General features: G+C 37.9%; 1 protein-coding gene across 3 annotated transcripts in view; it reads right to left on the bottom strand.

The window, feature by feature from the left end:
* Nucleotides 1-19,206, bottom strand: part of TOX (thymocyte selection associated high mobility group box) — a 298,656-nt gene that overhangs the window by 35,385 nt on the left and 244,065 nt on the right. For all 3 annotated transcript variants that reach the window (XM_041769529.1, XM_041769530.1, XM_041769528.1), the window contains one exon: nt 10,844-11,125. In XM_041769529.1, the coding sequence (XP_041625463.1) occupies nt 10,844-11,125 (282 nt within the window). The remainder of the gene's footprint in view (nt 1-10,843; nt 11,126-19,206) is intronic.

Below are 19,206 nucleotides of genomic sequence, written 5' to 3'. Positions count from 1 at the left end.
TCCAGACTTCACACTAATTAACCAGAATGCTTATGAATAGGAGACAGTAGCCTCAGACTCACCCTCAACTCTAGGGTTCTAACTGGTATTTAAATACTTGAAAAACAAAGCAAACAAAAAAGTAAACTTTCTCTTTACACCTGTATGCTACAGCTCATCTGTAATGTATTCCTCATCATTTAGCTCTTTAAAACGTCCCCAAGGGACACTTCTCTAGCATCAGTGGACTGTTTTGTCTTCCCCTTACTTGATTTCTCTCTGTGAATGCCCTCTCTTCTAAGGGTTCCATGACATCACAGTCCCTGGGTTTTACTCCTACCTCGCTGGCCTGTTTCCAGAATCATTTTTTGGCTCATCCTCTTCCACCCAGCCATTCAGTTGTAGCCTTCCTGATGTCTTTTGCTGTCTTCTCTTGTGAGTTTGTACTTAAGTAATCTCACAGAGACACAAGGTTTCCATTATCTTTTGTGGGTGGCTGACGGTCAAACTCATGTTTCTCCTGAATTTTGAATGCATTGAAACAGCCACTATTGGACATCTCTATTTGCAAGTCTTATTAAAGTATCTCAAACTCAGTCCAGTTTGTGTTATTCACATGTATAGTTCTGGGTATTTCCTTGATAGCACAATTTTGTAATAAATTTGATATACAAATTCTTGTATCAAATTTGTAATTATATAATAATTTATATGTTAGATCCTCTCTCACCCAGAGTATAAGCACCGTTAGGGCAGGTCCATATGTGATTTTGCTCACTAGCACTTATCATGGTTCCTGACTTATAGTAAGTGATTAGCATTTGTTATAATAGTAATAAAAATTACAATATAAAATAATAATATAATTTCAAGAATGAATGAGTCAAAGCATAAATGGTTTCTGTTACAGGAAATTAAACCACGCTGATTTCCTTGAGAACTTTAGGACAATAATCAAATATGTGGTAAGACAGAAAACACAAGTTTTCTAAAATTTTTTAAAAGTATTTGACATGTTAACAGTAATGTCTCTGGGTTATAGACAGTGTCTTTATGGTTTTCTTCTCTGTATTTTTTATAAGATCCACGTTTTATAAACATGACTGTTTCCATATTCATAATATCAAATATTTATTAAAAGAAAAGTAGAAAGGAGTCAACAAAGTCTACCAAGAATAATAGTAAAAGTAGAAGGAACATGATATTAGAGATCATATTGCATCACGGATTGGAAATATTTAAAAATAGGTAACAAAGTGTAGGAAAATGAACACTTTCCCATATGGAATATTACCTGGACTCCTTTCAAATTTCAATTAAAAAATTAGCAAGCTAACATATCAAAACCTCTTTGATTATCAATCTTTTTGGAAAATAATCATATGTCGCTCACAATAGTAAATATCCCATGATGCAATGTAAATGTACTTATTAAAAGATTTTCCCAAACTATTTAAATAATTTCCCTCCTCCACCATCCAACATTGTTTTTGAATCACTGATCTTCATGCTGCTTTCCTTTTTAAATTGTTATCTGGATGATAGGATACAGGTTTTAGATCTGCCTAATGTGTGATGCTGTGCTGTAATGGAAAGGAGAGTTATGCTCTTGTATCTGGCTCTACATGGCTCTACTGTCTAGGGATGACCCAAGGAAGCAGGATAACCTGTAAATGCCAGTAGGAAGTTCTGCGAAGGGTATCAAAACCACAAACTATCATGTCAAAGTAATGTATTAACAAGCCTATTGGAAACTCTAAACAATTCTCTGCAACTAGTCCATTTTGTTTGTTGTCTGGAAGCTTTCCCTCTTTCCTGGCTTGTCCTGTAGGGTTAGCCAGATGTAATCTTGCTCAATCTCAGTGTTTTGTTTAGCAGAAGCAAGCATTTCATGAGTTCTTCTTCCCATTTTCAAACACGGGAGACGTCATTTATGCATTATGGAGTGTAAGTCAGTGGCTACAACTGTTTATCTGATTGAGTAGCTGACAGGCACTACACTGGGAAGGTGGGGTGTGGTCTCCCCTCAAGGCCAGTCTACCAGCCAGCCTCATAGCATTGCATCTGCTTTGTCTTCAATCTGTCTCCAAGGAAGATCATATTGGTATGCCTTCCTTTTAAATACTCATGTTAACCTCAGTTATCTGCTGCTTAAGAAAACTGGCACCTGAGAGGACCAAGCTAAAGGATACACACAAAATAGTAATGTATCAAGATTCCCTGCCTTTCCTTCAGTATATTAAAGGAGACCACTAAAGCTATATTCTTGGGTCATAATATTATGAACATTTATAGAATTGCCCCCACGGAACTCAACTGCGATTTAAACTAGTGCCTTGACTTTCACCACAGTTGACAGGAGAGGAAACAGCAAAAGCAAAAACTATGTATGAAAGATCTCCATTTAAAAAAATAATAAAATGTGCTTTGAAGGGAATCATTTATTATATTGTTCAGTGTTCTTTGTATAAAGACCTACTGAGTATGCACATCATCTTTGCTTTTAGGATGAGATACAGTGGAATGAAAATTCCATGTTGTGGTTTGTTACCTCATGCATCTGAGTAGTTGGGCAGTGCTATGTGAAGTTTAAGGGTGTCCACCACTTGAACTTCCTGGTGTGTGGGGGTCTTACTTTTCATTTTGCATTTTTCTTGTGTTTCTGAGGGTGAAGAAATGGGCAGTTATCTTGGATTCTGTGTAATCAAATGGGGATTTTTAAGGCCTGCTTTCTGGAGGTAGTTTCATCACATATTCAAAAAACACTATGCAAAGCCTCCTTGAAGAAAAAATATGTGGTTATAATTTGGATTCACTTACATGCCAGTAACAGACTGCATTTTGAAAAATACCTGGCTCTTTTGACCACCAACTATTTGGGATGAACACGATGATGAATAACTGTGGTAGAAACATAGCTAAATGGATTTGTAATAGGTCTCTAAACCTTAATTTTGAGGATTGTCTAGATCCTGAATTCCTACTTAGGTGGATGAAAGCTTATAATTCTACATCCTAATTTTCTAAGAGGCCCTGACTTCTAAAGTCCAGAGCAGCATTATCTCCTAGACGTTTCTGGAATGATGGGAATATTCTCTGTGCTGTCTAAAAGGGGTCTAAAGGGGTGCCACTAGCCACATGTGGTTATAGAGCCACAACTGACAGAGTGTATTTTTTTATTTTCTTAATTTTTAGTTAGTTAAATTTAAATGTACACAGTCACACATGATGAGTGTGTGAACAGTGCAGCACTGTGTAGTGGGCATTGTTTTATTTTATTTTATTTTTTTAAAAAAGATTTTATTTATTTATTCATGAAAGACACACAGAGAGAGAAGCAGAGACGCAGGCAGAGGGAGAAGCAGGCTCCCTGTGGGGTAGCCTCATGTGGGACTCGATCTCAGGGTCCTGGGATCACGGCCTTGGCCACTGAGACGCCCCTGAGCATTGTTTTAGAGTAAATATTTCTGGAATCACTAGGGTTCTGAGACTGGAGAGTTAAAGTGATTCCCAACATCATAGTCTTTAGAATAGAGAAGAAACCATCTAACGCAAAAATAGAAACTCTCCATGATGACAAGAGCATTGAAAGTAAGGACCAGGTGCTGTTTATCTTGCTTTCCCCTCAGCCTCAGCGTGGGGTCCTGCACGCAGGGGATCACCACACATGTCCACTCTGTTACCTACAGCAGTGAGCAAAGGCTCAGAGTGACAAGACAAAGACCTTTGAAACACCTACAAAAGTTGTATGAAAATCATAACAAATAATATCATGGCTGGGTTGAGGCCCTACGTGTAATTCTGATCAACTACAGGTTTATTTCACAACAATTAAAGCACTAGTGAATAAATAAATGCATACAAAAGTGCATAGATAAATATTACTCTCACATAAGCTTTACACAGATGCGTGTGCTTCATGTCACTTACTTGTAGACACAGATTTATTTCTAAAATCCCTAGAGGTGTCCTTAGGCTTCTGATAGTCCACTCCTGCCATGTCTTGTTGCTTAATTATAGTGATGTATTTAACTTATTTATCACAAGAAAACAACATTTTTCACTTAAAAAAAAAAGTGTGTGTTAACGGTGTTGCTTAGATAATACTTCTTAAGAATACAAAGTACAGGAATTAAGACTCTCAAGGAAAGAGAATCATTGATATTGAAATGTCCCTGGAGAAGTTAGAAACGTCTATAAGCATATTTAAAATAAACTGCCGCGGTCCCAAAGCCTTTAATGGAGCTGGGAGAGCTGTTTAATGCACACTATCTTGCAGTAATCGCTGTAGTTTAAAATAGATTTTAATCAAGCACCATCTGCATAATAGGCTGAACAAACAACACAGAACTCCACTTATAACTCTTATCATATAAAGTAAATATTATAAAATCTTCGCCATAGAAACAGGGCATATCACAGCACTTTTTTGTGATGGTACTGTTGCTGTAAGTGAAAAATTTTGCTACTTAAATTCATTCTCTCTTTCCTTTCTAAACTATGCCATCTAAAATCCCCTTATGAGAATAAATTCATATAAGCATGGAAAGTAAGTCATCTAGTTACTGTGAAATCAGCAAGGCTGTAATACTTCTTTCATTTTGCAATCAGGTTTATTATTATCATTAATAATAACAGTACATTCAATGACTCAAAACATCAATTATAAAAAAAAGTTTATGAAATGCCTTACTTTTGAAATGATTCAGAAGCACGAATCTGTATCATAGCTTATAAAGCAAATTCATTTTTAAGGATCCCCGATCTGCAAAACATAGCTAACTATTGTTTTAGGATGAGCTTAGCAAAGATAATTTAGTGGCCTTATGTAAGGATAAGAAATTCAGGCTACTGTCCAGAAAAATTACTTTCAGGTGAGGAAAAGAGTTGATTATAATTATATATACCTAGTAGTTATATTCATCGATTTTGTTGAATTCACTTGGTCTTTTCCAAATTTGCCTGTCTAGGGCAATACATTTATTTCTTATTCTTTTGGATCGAAAGAATCTAAAATATTCTTTCTGCCATACATAGAAAGCACAAGAATGCTGGCATAGGGTCCTGTGGAATAAAATGCCAGGTGCCTATGTTTAACTTCACTTTATTTTTATTCCATGAATTAGTGAAGTGTGTTCGATTACCGAGGGCATGAATCATCTAAGAACATATATACCTTGAAAATAATTTATCCTAGTAAAATTTAATTACTTAAATGGATTTTTCGAATAGCTATTTCGAATCAGGTACTAACTGTCTGACTGAATTTTATTATTTTTCCCCAGAACTAGTTTGCTAAACTCAGCCTTAACCAATGGGATACTTTATTTTTGATAAATGAGGAATATATTTTTTTTCATGTGCTAGGGTCTAAGGAATTCTTTAGAAGAATCATAGATCTTACATCATAAGAAGTGTTGAACAATTGCATTATAAATACAGCACAATGTGGAAAATAATAGACTTTGCAGTGCCAATTTGCTGTCCTATTGCTAGATAATGTGACTTGACACTTGGTTCTAACATTGCTTGATTTCACTTAGTGTTTGCAGAAACCTGTCTGCTTATCATTTTTTCTTTATTCACGAATCTTCTTGCCTTCAGAACGGTGGTAAATAAAAAGCACTTTTTAAAGAGCTTATTTAATTGTTGCTCTAGTGACTTATCCTATTTGCTTTGAGAAAAAAAAATCTCTTTTTCTGTCCAGCGTGGCAAAGCACATGCATTGATGAACTTGCAGCTTAGTAAGAAACTCTTAAAAGCAAAAAGTAAGCGAAAGCAGGAACTCAAAGGAGTAAGCAGAGTACTGAAGGCAGCTTTCATCTTGAAGATAGTTGCTGAGCCTGGTAAAATTGAGTCAAATGCACAGTAGATAGAAGACAAAGCCCAGAGCTGACCAAGAGTGGGGTGCTTAACAGGAGGGTTGCTATCAAAGTCAGGACAGAGAAGAATTAGACTCTCAATGCCATTCTGGGATAAAACAACTTCCCCTGAATGCACCCTCTCAGAACCTGCAAAGAAAATACTGAATGGAGAATGGAAAATACCTTTTGTGGCAATTTACCAACAGAAACAGCATTTGTTAAGGATGGATACCCTAAATACATACTACTTTGGGTGACCTGAAAAAAGCCAGGAGTGGTTCTAGATCCTAATGGCCTGAGATGCTTGGAGAAGCAAACACAAATCATCCTTAGAGGAATCTTCCCTTGGACCAGGTCTGATAGAATCCTCATAAAGTTTTAATGAGCACCAGCTCTTAAGCTAAAAGCCAAAAAGCAAAATGGAACATGGCATCAAAACCAAGAGCCAGCATCAACTACAGACAATAGAAACAGACCTCGAAAGACTTAATGTGTTGGAATTAGCAGGAACTGTCAAAAGAACAAAAGAATGAGATATATGGAGAAAGAACAAGCAACTCAAAAGGCAGCCCAGACAGATGTGAGAAAAACCAAATAAAACTAGAAATATAATAATTGTAATGAAAACCTCAAGAGATCAGCTTTAATTTCAGATCACATCCAGCTGAAAAGAGAATTATGAAGTGGGAAATTAACACCAATAAATTAAGCAGAATTGTAATACAAAGGGGCAGAAAAACAGAAAATATGAAAGTCTAGTGTATATCTTATCAGAATTACAGAATTGCAAGGGAGGATGGGGGAAAGTCAATATTCCAAAAACATGAATGGCTGAAAATTTCCGGGAACTGATGTAGAGCGGAAGTGTTAGGTTCACAGTAAATTTAAAGACCCACGGTGAAGCTGCAGGGTTCAAAAGGCAAAAGAAGATCTTAAAACTAGTCAGAGAAAGGACAGATCACTTTCAAAGAAAAGACAATGAAGCAGTAGAATTCTCAAAAGCGATAGTGAAAATCAAAATGTCATAGAGTAATAGAATGTCTTCGATGGGATAGAAGAGAATCAGTATTAGTCTAAGATTCCACACAGAGTGGAAGTACTTTTTAAGGCAATCATGTTCCCAGTAAATGCTCATGAAAGAGAAATTTAAAGGCATTATGGGATAATGATGTCAGATGAAAGAAAATACTAAATATGTAAAAAAAAATCTAAAGAAAAAAAAGGCTGTAAAAATAACCAAAATCATGTGTCATGGAGATTATTAAATGACATGATTTAATTAAATTATGATTAAAACAACAGCAATAACTACTCCATGGTGTTGAGGGATGTTGGGAGTTAAATATTATAAGAAGAGTAAAGATATCAATCAATGTTAGAATTTTACACATTTGTGCATCAGCGGTAGATACTAAATGAAGAGAAAGGACACAATTTCCAATCTTACCATGGAAAATTATGGAATGAGAAAAACAAGAATAATCTTAAGGAATGTAAGAAGGAGAAAAAGAATCATAGAACATGTGGGGCAAAGAGAAAGCAACATATTTAAGTGGAGAAATAAACCCAAATATTTTAGTAATTATATGAATATAAATAGAGCCGGTTTCATTTAAAAGTAAGAACTGTCTAACTATATGCCATTTACAAGGAACCTATATAAAACTTAAGGATATTTCCAGCAGAAAGGTTGAAAGTAAAAGGATGGAAAAAGATATACTGTGATTCTCAGCCCATAATTTCCCGAAAAGGGAAAACTGTGCTAAAAATACACTTCTAATGCCAGATACTTTAAGTGTCTTATAGCGTCTGTTGTATTACAAGTCCTGGATTATAGGCTTAGAACCACAAGCTACCCAAGTTTATATTTCTTTGATGTTTTACTGTATGTCTAGTTTATGACTTTAGGCTGTCAACACAGCTCCATAGCAATCAGAACCATGGGTAGTGTTTATAAGGTGATAATTTACTTTACTGATGTATTTACAATATTTCTCTCTGTCAAAACAAACTTATTTCTTTTAATTGTTCAATTAGATAAACTGGATTCAATATGTAATTGCTTACAAGAACTCAAAGTGTGAAGAGGGAAGATTTGTAAGCTTTTTTTTTTTTCTGGTATGAGACTAAATATTCCTTTTTTAGTTCTCTTGTTAGAAATGATTTAAGTGATCTTTTTGACTTTATGCTCTTTCACGTTTAGCTCGAGCTGCAGCAGTACAACATTCCACATAAATCCTGCTCACATATAAAGGAAAAAAATTCCAGTTTAATCTTTTACTGTGATGAAGAATGCTGAGCATTTTCGAAAAACTCTGAGCAGGGTTTTTTTTTTCCCCATTTAATAAACATAAGTTGAAAAAAATGGGTAGGAAGATTTTGGATTAGAGAGAAGGTGAAGAATATGTGTAGAGCAGGAACGGGAAGGTAGATTTTCTTGAGATGGAAAATACACTTAAACTAAAGATGGACTTGAAAATATCTGTGGAGACAAAAAGCCATCTTAACGAGGACATTCTTGAGAAATCTAACCCTAAGCCTTTACATGTGGCTACTTTAAAAATATAACACTACAGCATATAAGTTCTACTATACAGCACTTGTACCATCATTAATGATGAGCCATAAATTATTTCACGATGTGGATGTTGAACGATTGGAAGGATAAGCACCAGTAAAGTTTCACACCAGCCTGGAACCTCCTCATATACAAATTTATCCCCCAGCAAAATTACACTATATGGATCTCATGGGAAAATGGGAAATAGCAGAATCTGCAAATGTTAATTCTATGAATTTCTGGTTTCTACTCAGTCTTCTACTCATGTAAGTTGAAGAGTGCAAAATGTTATTGTAAGTAAGATAATCCTGCATAGAATTTGCTGTCAGAAGATGCTAATTTTGCATTAATTTCCCGAAATGTCAGCAATGAATACTGATAAAAAAAATAATCCAGATGCACAAATTGATATTTACTATAGGCAGACCATGAATTTTTTTCCCTTGTAATACAGTAGTTATCATTTATATTTAGGAAATTAACCTGAATTACCCAGGCATAACTCAATATCAGAATTGCCAGCCACCAACAAATTCTTGGTATCCACATTTAGGTCCAGGTACTCATCAACTCTTAGGTTCCATTAGAATAATACCCATTTTGCCCTCTAATGGTCAGCTAAAGGTCAGATCATCACTAGCCCAATAAATTACTTATGTAATATCAATTAGTCTCCTGCCTTCTTACCTTATTTCATGAGAGACTGGTTCATTGACCAACAAGGAAAAGCTTTTTAAGGTGGAAAGGATGACATTTAGTTATGCAGTTGCTCTAAAATGGGCTTAGGATTTGTTCTAATCAGAGGTGGTAAGATAGCAGACATAGAAATGACTGTCATGAAGGAACAGTTCATATTCACAGATACCTAGAAATGGAAGGCACAGCATACCATTCAGGAAGGCTTAGGAGGAAGACGGGGGGGGGGGGCAAAGCATGACGGCATGGCCCAGAGCCTTTACTGGGGTTTCTGTGGGAACGAATGCATGAGGTGGACCAGGTATGCTGAATAAGTTAAGGATCGGATATAGTTTGAACAATTTCAGTGGGCCTTGGGCTACGGAGGTGGTTCCTAGTTGTCCGGTACCTGGTCCTGCGGGGACTTAGAGGCAGTGGGCTCTGGACTGGTTGGTTTATTTATCAAAAGTGTGCTCGCAGGGGAGTCATACTCTATCTCTTGGAATTAACTAGCCTTGGGAGGAGTAGGGTTTTTTTTCTTTTCTTTTCTTTTCTTTTTAAGGATCAAGGCCCCAAGCGCCAGAGTGTTAATACTGAGAAGAATAAAATATAGTCAATGCAGACTTGTCTTTGTCATCAGGCTCAAGAAACCCGAGTCACTATTTATTTGTAACTTTGAAAAAATAGTGTAGCTACTGGAAAGTTAACCATATAGGTCAGATTCCCACTTGGGTGGCTTTCAGTGGCATGTTGGCAGATTAATTTCCCCAAAACAATATTCTTGCAAAAGCCAAAAGAAAACCAAGGGCTGCCACAAGGGACAAATCGTTAGATTAAAGGAACAAAGGGAAGGAATAGGAAGTACTGTAGCTGTGAGTGGTTTTCCTGGTAAATGGGCACATGTGTCCTTTCTCACTGGGACAAATTTGGAAGACACTTGACTGACAATTAAGGCAATGGAAAGATTATTTTGGTGTTTTTGAGCAGAAATGTACTTGATTTTGGTGCATTTAAAAAAGCTAAAATATCTTAAAGAACTAAAGCCTTCAAAGAACTACAGTTGCTAATTTCCCAATCTAAGGATACTCAAGGCCCATCTTCCTATGTAGATAACTTAATGTGCCACAGAGCCAGCCAGTCATGTTGGCAAGGAGTTAACAAAAAGTAAGCAAGGAAACATCAGGCTTTTGCTTATGGAAGGGAGTCATAGAATATCCCTGGTCCTTACCTTCCGCATTCTCCGTATGAAATGGTTGGGTCAGATAATCTCAAAGGTTTCATCTGACCATCTCTCTCTCTCTCTCTCTCTCTCTCTCTCTCTCTCTCTCTCTCACACACACACACACACAGATACACAGAGACACACACAGCCACCACTATATCCCTGAGATGTTTCATTTTTAAAATAAAATTGTGAAGCTGAAATAGATTATTTTTGGAATGAATGATGAATTAAGCTTAATTTTGGATGTTGAGTCCTACAAGACTTACTCTCCATACTCACTATGCAGACCCTATATTTTGTGGGTGACATCTACTTTCATGCTTAATACATCTATATTTAAATGATTTACTAGGGACTTGAAAATGTAACCGGAAAAGCAAGTGATTTAATCTATTCATTCTGTAACCTCATTAAAAAAAAGTATGCCCCCCACCAATGTTTCTCAGTTGGATGATAGAAACGGCTCAAGGAATGTGCTAAAGAATACTCCTTTTGGGCAACAAGCATTTCCTATAGGCCCTGAAAATAATCCAATCATACCTTAGCGGTATCATCACCTTCGTCTTCATGCACTGAACTAGATGGGGAAGGAGTTGCGGACTTGCTTCCGGGTGGAGATGGCGAGTTGTGAGGGACACTGTTTCCTCCCATATTCAAGCCAAGCTGAGCACTGAGCTGGGACTGGTTGATGGTGGTCAGCTGGCCATGCTGCATCATTCCTGGCTGCTGCCTGATGTCTGCAGGCTGACCCCTTGGTCTCATGGCTGCCATCTGGGGATGGGAGCCATACTGAGTTCCTTCCGGATTCCGTATATCTTGCATCTACCAAAAACAAAGACAGGAATAGTTTTCACAAAAATATTTCTGGAAAAAAATTTTTTTTAATTCCTTAGACTTTGAAAATTCTGTAGCGTGTCCTGGTAAACTTTACCTGTATCCACCTCAACCCCAAACCTCTCCCTAAAATAGAATAACCCCAATGGTATATTAATCACTCTAGAGGTACTAAAAGAATAGAAATTGAGAATTCATTCGACATCACATTTCATTAGTCAAGACCTGACTAATTATATTTACAGTCTTTCTTTATGAATGGAATGCAAACATATATAGTATTAGATATTGATGGCATAGGTTTCAAATTCCTTTTTTTAAGATTATTTATTTATTTATTCATGAGATACACACACAGAGAGAGAGAGAGAGAGAGACAGAGACAGAGACACAGGCAGAGGAAGAAGCAAGCTCCATGCAGGGAGCCTGACATGGGACTCGATCCCAGGTCTCCAGGATCACACCCTGGGCCGAAGGTGGTGCTAAACCCCTGAGCCACCCGGTGTGCCCGATGGCAAAGGTTTCAAAACACTGATGCTTATTAGAGTGTCAAAATTATGTAATTGTTAGTCATTACAGCATTATGGCAATTCATGAAACCCTGTTTCTTTTATTCTGATCACTTAAGAAAGGTTTTGTGAATTAAATGTGCTATGATTCTTAGTTTAATTCCGTGTAGGCTAGTATTGGCTAAAATGATCTACTAACTTCCAGACTCAGAGCACTACCAGCTGGTATTAACCAATTGATTAATTGACTATTGAAATGATTTGACTGCACAGTCAGATTTGAAAGTAAAGCTGCAAAGTTGCAAGGTCACCATATTAATCCATTATGCTATCTGGGTCACTGCTTTTTAGCCTTAATGAGACTCATTCTTGTAATTCAAGCAATGAATTTTGTCTCTGCAAGGATTAGAATTAAAAGCATTGGAGGATGAAGCTCTTAACGTATCTAGAGGTCAAATGTGTTGTATAAGAGGAGTATAGTGGATTTCACTTAATGTTTCTCTGGCATTTGCAAACTTAAACTAATGAGTATTTCGCGGTGCTCGTAGAAGTGGTTCAGTTCTTTCACTCTGAGGAGAGTTGGGGAGTTCATGCAGGTAGAGGCTTATAAAACAGGAGACAAAAGAAAAACATGGAAAAAATAAGGGCAGTGAAGAGGTGTATGGTTAGTCAAAAAAATTAATAGTGTTATCTTTCTCTATTTCAAAGAAAAAACATCCCACATGGTGTCAGAATGCCCCATAATTGCCTGTCTGCAAATGTTCCCACGACATAGAAATACTGTAAAGGTCAATCAAGTTACTTAGTCATAGGCTCTTTTTTTTCTTTTGGTAATAAAATCATTTTCTACCATTGCTGCCTAGTCATTTTACCAACCTACTTCGATCTGTGTGAAACTGGAGGTGGGACGGAAGAGATGTCTGCCTGTGTTTCCTGGGTTAGGTTTACTGTCTCTACCATGAGGTCTTTCCTATTAGTCAGCATCATCCTTTCGACCTTTCCGGCTCTTGCCCTTCACCCTCTGACTTCGTTCCATGCATCATCCTAGACTCTAACTCTTCTCCGTGAAGGCTTAGGCCAGCCTGTGGTTCTGTATCTGCTGCTTTCCGTGTGCAAATCAACACCTTTTCCCATAATTCAAACTGTATTCCTCCAACGCTCCAAAAGTAGTTCTGATACTAATGTGTATTCATTGATACACATTAGAGCTGCGAGGCCATTTAGTGATCCCTTCTCAGTGTATAGAAGAGGAACCTTAGGGGCAAGCCACACTACAAGCCTGTTGCCTGTCTGTTGAATAAATACAGAAATGATTATAAATAAGTAAGTGAATGAATAAAGCCCAGAGAGGTTAAACGACTTCCCTAAACCACAGAGTGGGAGTTAAAATCTGCATCTCTCAACTCCACACTTTGAAGCTTCCTACGTATTGGCAGCCAATTTGACATTTTACATGTCCCAGGGAGAGATTTATACTTAAAGCTAATCAAAACCACCTTATCAAACGTTGTCTACCCAAACTGATTTTTACGTAGCCCATTCATGTGGTTTCCGCTCACATATACTAAAATAGTTTTTTTCCCTTCTCAGGTGTTCACGTAACTTCTACAATCTGATCATCCTTATGAAGTAATACTAGATTTAGCAGCTCCCCATAAAATTGTGCCATTGACAGAGGATATCATAAAAATCAGGACCAACTTTTGAAAGTACGCAGAAGAGGCATTAAGTGAGTGACTTTTCAAGCCTAATTTCTAATATCCTGAAGTCACGTTAATTAGCACTCTGACTACTAAAACTTGTATTCTAACCTTTGTTTTATTGGTAGAAGAAGATGGGCATCACCAAAGTGGGGTAAAGTATCTGGGTAAGGACAATGAAATACTCAACAGGCTACCTCTTTCTCAACATACTCGTCATTAGTTCGAAAATATCATGACACCATGATATTTGGCAAAGCAGACAGCAGCTTTAACTCTGAATCAAAGAATAATTTTCCTGTGTGGAGGGTGACAAGCATCTCTTCAGCACTTGGATGCACGCAGGACTGTCAGATATTAACATCCATTTCCAAATTAGGAGTATTTCCATTTTACCTTGCTTTCATAGACGTCAGTTCGGTATTAATCACTGCCTAATGCATAATATGGGGGAAATTAAACTCTATGAAGTCTGATTACTGAAAAATAAGATTAATTGGTTAGCTCATGAAGGTAAGCAAATGTTTTGACTACCGATTTCCTTCTAGAAAGATACTGATGGACAAAAGTCTTAATGCCAAATACAAAACTTCAACTTGTGAAATATTATTTGCTGTTAACTTCCAATATTTTTAACTTATTGTGAATAATTCGCCTAGGGCATTCTTAACAACAACTGTTCTTCTCTTTGATTCTTCTGGACTTTTCAGTGGCTTCTCTTCTTCCTACAACTTTCCACCCCTAAATTATTTCCTAACATTTCTCCTTACGTCACATTTCTTGCATCTCGAAGTTTCCTTTTTCAAACTTGTTATGTACTGTGTGGCCCGTTTCTGTTGATGACACCTTCATCCGCCCTGTCACTTCTACTCAAAATGTTCTAGTAATTTTTTATTCTTTCCTACCAAACTCTTGTGAGTTCCGCTGAGTCTACCCTAAAATAACTCTTCCACCAGCCCTTCTTTTCATTTCCACACTCGTTCACATATTTCAAGCCTTCATTGCCTCTTGGCTTGCAATGACTACTTAAATAAAAGAATCTCTTCACATTCACCCTGAAGAGTCCTGCAGGATTGATCTTCTAAGCCACAGGTTCAAAACCTTTCCAGTGATATCTGCCTACCAAATGAAATCCAAACTCTTCAGCATGCCACGAAAGGTTCCAAATAAGCCTTATTCCCCAGATTTGTCCTTCACACCATTATTCCTCAGCCAAACACGATTAATTGCTATTCCTTGCCTCTGTCTCTTTCCCTTGAATAAGTGTCTTTGGCTATGTTGCTCTTTAAGCATTTGCTGTCAGACAGATTTCAAGGAGAGTTAAAAAAAAACAAACTTTGCACAGTGATTTGTGATTTGTTCGGTAATTTTATCTAGTGAGCCTTATTATTCCCCTTTGAGGCAGCCCTATAGAGATGTCTGTTTTGTACATGTTTATTGAGGATGGGGAGCTTAAGTGATCTCAGATCTCTCCACCAACAAAGATCAAAGCCGAAATGATATGTGCTCTACACATTTGTGCCCTTTTCACAATTCCATAATGCTATTACCATATTCATGTATCTAAACACCAAATACATTTTATTTATTTATTTTTAAAGATTTTATTTATTTATTCATGAGAGACAGAGACAAGAGACATAGGCAGAGGGAGAAGCAGGCTTCCTGTCGGGAGCCCGATGTGGGACTCGATCCCAGAACCCCAGGATCATGCCCTGAGCCAAAGACAGGCGCTCAACTGCTGAGCTACCCAGGGGTCCCAAACCTAAATACATTTTAAAGTCAAGTTCAAAAATCATCTAATCTACAAAGCTTGCAGAATCTTCTTATTCTGAACTGCTAAAGCATTTGTCTGTACTTTCTTTATTGGTCACCACTTGTAAATTTCTTAGTCTGTCTATACCTTCCAGACAGTAATCTTCATTAGTATGACTAACGCATTTTGCAATCCCTCCTCAGTTCTCTTTTTAATTAAATTAGGCATTTCAAGTATTCAAAACATATTTGCAGAGTCAGTATATAAGTGAAGAAATGAATACTACCAGTGTAAACCAACTAACCAGTTTGAGGAGTTTTCTTTTTTCCAGTGAACTTCATCTAATAGTGGTCATAAGAGGAAAAGGAAATTTGAATAATGTCTGTCTCTCTTGTGGTGGAAACCTCAGGCTGTACCCTCCGACACACTACTTTTGTCCTAAGGGACAGGCCTCCAGTATTAAGCTGTCTAGCCAAGACTCTAGCCAACAAAGAGCACTACCCACCTTCCTTTGCAGCTCTGTCAGGCCACGTGACCGTGTTTTGGCTGCTGAAATGTAACAAAGTGTGTGGTACTTCCAAGAAATCCCCTTAAAGGGAAAGGCTTACTGCCCATTGTTCTTTCCTGTTGGAGAAAGTGTGGGTGTGATCACGAGAGCTTGGGAAAATGTCTTGAACCAGACGCATTGGAGACACTCCAGTTAGGACATTGGAGATCTAAGAAAAAGGTGCTGGAGTGGTTATTACAAAGCTACCAGACCCTGGGCAATCTACTTACCGTGGGAGTCTTTAACGTGAAAGGAAATAACTATCTTTTTTTAGAGTCACTCTCATTTTTAGCTTTCTTTTAGCACAGTTAAACCCAGTCTTAACCCTAATAGATTATAAACTCAAAAAGACAGGGACAGAATCTCTTTTGTTTACCAGTTAGCCCTAGTATCTAGCACAGATCATGGCACATCACCCGCACATCAACATGTCTTTCTTGGGTTACACTGAAGAGATGTTTAGGCCAGGTACAATGAGGATTCAGGATGCTGGCTTCACATAAACAGGATTATAAATCCTTGATCTTTTGGGAGCTACATTTGCCAAATTCTCAGGATTCAAGTGTCTCAAAGGGACTTTCTAATGTGTTTATTTCTCATTTTGTTTATTTCAAACCCAGTGAACTTCATTTTTTCTTGGCTAAAAGTCCTTGGTGTTGTTGGCATTTTAGTTTTGAAAGGCTTATTTATTTACTTATTTATTTATTTATTTATTTATTTTAGAGAGACAGAGAGAGAGAGGCAGAGACACAGGCAGAGGGAGAAGCAGGCTCCATGCGGGGAGCCCGATGTGGGACTCGATCCCAGGTCTCCAGGATCAGGCCCTGGGCCTAAGGTGGCGCTAAACTGCTGAGCCAGCCAGGCTGCCCTTGAATGGCTCTTAATATGTATCTTCCCATTGGGGAAACGGACTCCATTGAAAACGGGTGCTTGATTTTGCTGTTTTGAAAATCAGAGCAGTTTCCTTAAATTTTACTATTTGCTACTGAGGACTGATACTGTTTTATGGTGACAGGAGCTGAAAAATGTCAATGAAAGAAACGGAGGAAGATTGCCATGATGAAGAGAAGATTTCCATCACATTCCTTCAAAATCTTTTTCCATCAATGGGAGGCAAGAACTCAGTTAAAATCAATTAGGAAACCAAAACAGATATCATGTATTCTCCCTCATGACCTTGCTTGTAATCCACGGCTTGACGCTCGTAGCACAGTCGTTCCTCTCCTTGCCCAACTGCCTATGGCATTAAGAGCCCCGGGGTAAGGACAGGGCCCGAGTGGGAACCCTCAGGTATACTACTTGTTACCCATTCCAGCGTGTGTTTGCACTTGCTGCTTCTTGGCTTTTCTTTAAAAAGGAAAAAAGAAAAAAAATAACAACCCAAACCAAAAACTCAGGTAGCTCATCGTGGATTCTTTTTAAAAAAATAGTAACATTTTGGTAGAACCCAACTACCAAAACCCCAGAACAGAACACTCGGCACAACATTAGTTGCCTTAGTGATGAAATGGCACTCGAATCGCACACTCGAGCGGCCCCAGAACAAATGAAGGCCCGCGTTCCAGTGCTTAAAGCTGTGTGTTTCACGATCCTTCCAGAGTCTGTTTTCTCCTTTCAGATGTCAGCATCACTTCCCCGTCCAACGCGTGAGCCTGGAAAGCTATCATTATCTCTGCCTCTAGCAGACAATCCATATCAAAACAGTTGTACACATAAAACCCTAACGACGTCTTGGCTCTCTCTGCTCTGATCCAGCTGTTTGAGTGAATAGCAGTTGGTGAACAGAGCCTGAAACATGGGAAACCCCGAGGCCTTATTTGCTAATGTGGCTTTACCAGCTGCTGTCTTCTGTGGTCTTTGCTGGCAAGGCCTGGATGCCTGCCAGTTGCAGCAGGAACAAGAGGACGTGAGGAATCTATGAAGCTCTTCCATTTACCCCTGTCTGTTGGCATTTGACACCCTTGGCTGTGGAGCTCTTTCCCCAGGGCTGTGAGGGGACCCTGCTGGCTCAGGCTGTGACAAGTGTTGACTCTCCGTCCCCTTTATACACACTACCAAACATGTACCGTCCTTTAGCATCTAAAGAGAAACTTCTGAGCCTGTTCTCAGTAGCCCATCCAGCCCTTATGTGATTAATCAGGCCAGGAAGAAGACGAGGCAGTTCTCATTTTTCTTAGGAATATGCACTCTAAGAGTCTATGAGAAGAATGTAAATGTTGATATTATTTAAGTCCCCCATTTGATTGCGTATTTTTGCCAGGGATTCAATTAATATGTAAATGTATACACCAGAACGAATGCGTGGGTAAAGTTAATAATCAAATTTCATTTATTATTTTCCTAAGTGCATTTCCAAGAGAGAGCTAAATTATTTGTTGTCCAAACAAATTAAATAAATCGTTTCTAGGTGGTCTCCTCTTGTGTTCTATTCATTATTTAAATGTGTGCATTTTAAATAAACTTTAACATTTTTGCTGTTAGACTTCCGACACTGAAGATAGATAATTAATATCAAAAGAGGGGAAATCTGGAAAAAATATATATGCAAAGCACATGTAGTATTTTCAAAGATTAGGAAAAAGTGAGGTTCAAAAGAAAGATTGGGCACTTTTATGAAAATGTATTTTTATCTTCAATATTGGGTAAGAATAACTTGATTGCTTTCCAAAGGCAATGCGAATAAATAGGGCTTGGATTTCTTCACAATACATTAAAATAGGTTATTTGTAGTTTAGTTAGGATAAATAGTAATTATAAAACTAATTATCACAGGAAAGCAAGAACTCTGGGGCACAACTCATTAGGTATTTGCCAAATGGAAAGACATCACACTCTCTAAAACCACCATCCTTGGGAAAGATTAAAACCATCTCACAAAACAAATGCTAATTCCCACAGGAACTGGATGTGATCTCATCACACTGGATGAGATCTCTGTCCTTACACAGCTCACTTTCGAGGGGGGTGAAGGGGATAAGACAAGAGGATAAATATTAGATGTAGTTTGTTTGATAGTGATACATTTTAAGGAGACAAAAATGAGACAGGTGTACTGACCTTAAATGCTTGCTTCAGCATGGATGGATGAAGATAAAGACTGTGAACATATTCTGGCAAATGTAAAGTTATTTTTGTGGTTTTTGGTCACCTGGGTCACATTTTGTGGGAGATGTGGATGTTTATCTTTTGTTACCATCTGGAGTCACTTTCCTTGACTAGTTCTAGTTCTTGGTGAGCCACTAACATTGTTGTGACCAAGCATTCTGGGAAGCCAAAAGCTTGCTTCTGTAGAGACCTTCTCTGGAAGAAGCCGGGCAGCTTGTGTCATAGAGCACAGGGTTTCGCTGTGAGCAAGTCAGTAGCGCACATAAAGGCTGAACTTATAACCCGGATGTTAATGGCTCCCTGATCACAGCTAATAGGCTAACTGGTAGATACAAAGTTCAAAAAAATTTAAATACATAAAAAGGTATTCTGGTTCACAGTACACTATCCTCTCCTGTAAACTCTGCTCACATAACCCCTCCTTTGGATCCCAACAATGGCCAGAAGGTTAT

This window comes from Vulpes lagopus, chromosome 9, assembly GCF_018345385.1.
Source record: "Vulpes lagopus strain Blue_001 chromosome 9, ASM1834538v1, whole genome shotgun sequence".
NCBI classification, from domain to species: domain Eukaryota; kingdom Metazoa; phylum Chordata; class Mammalia; order Carnivora; family Canidae; genus Vulpes; species Vulpes lagopus.
Note: the sequence above shows the minus strand (reverse complement) of the source record. Positions and strands in the feature narration are given on the sequence as shown.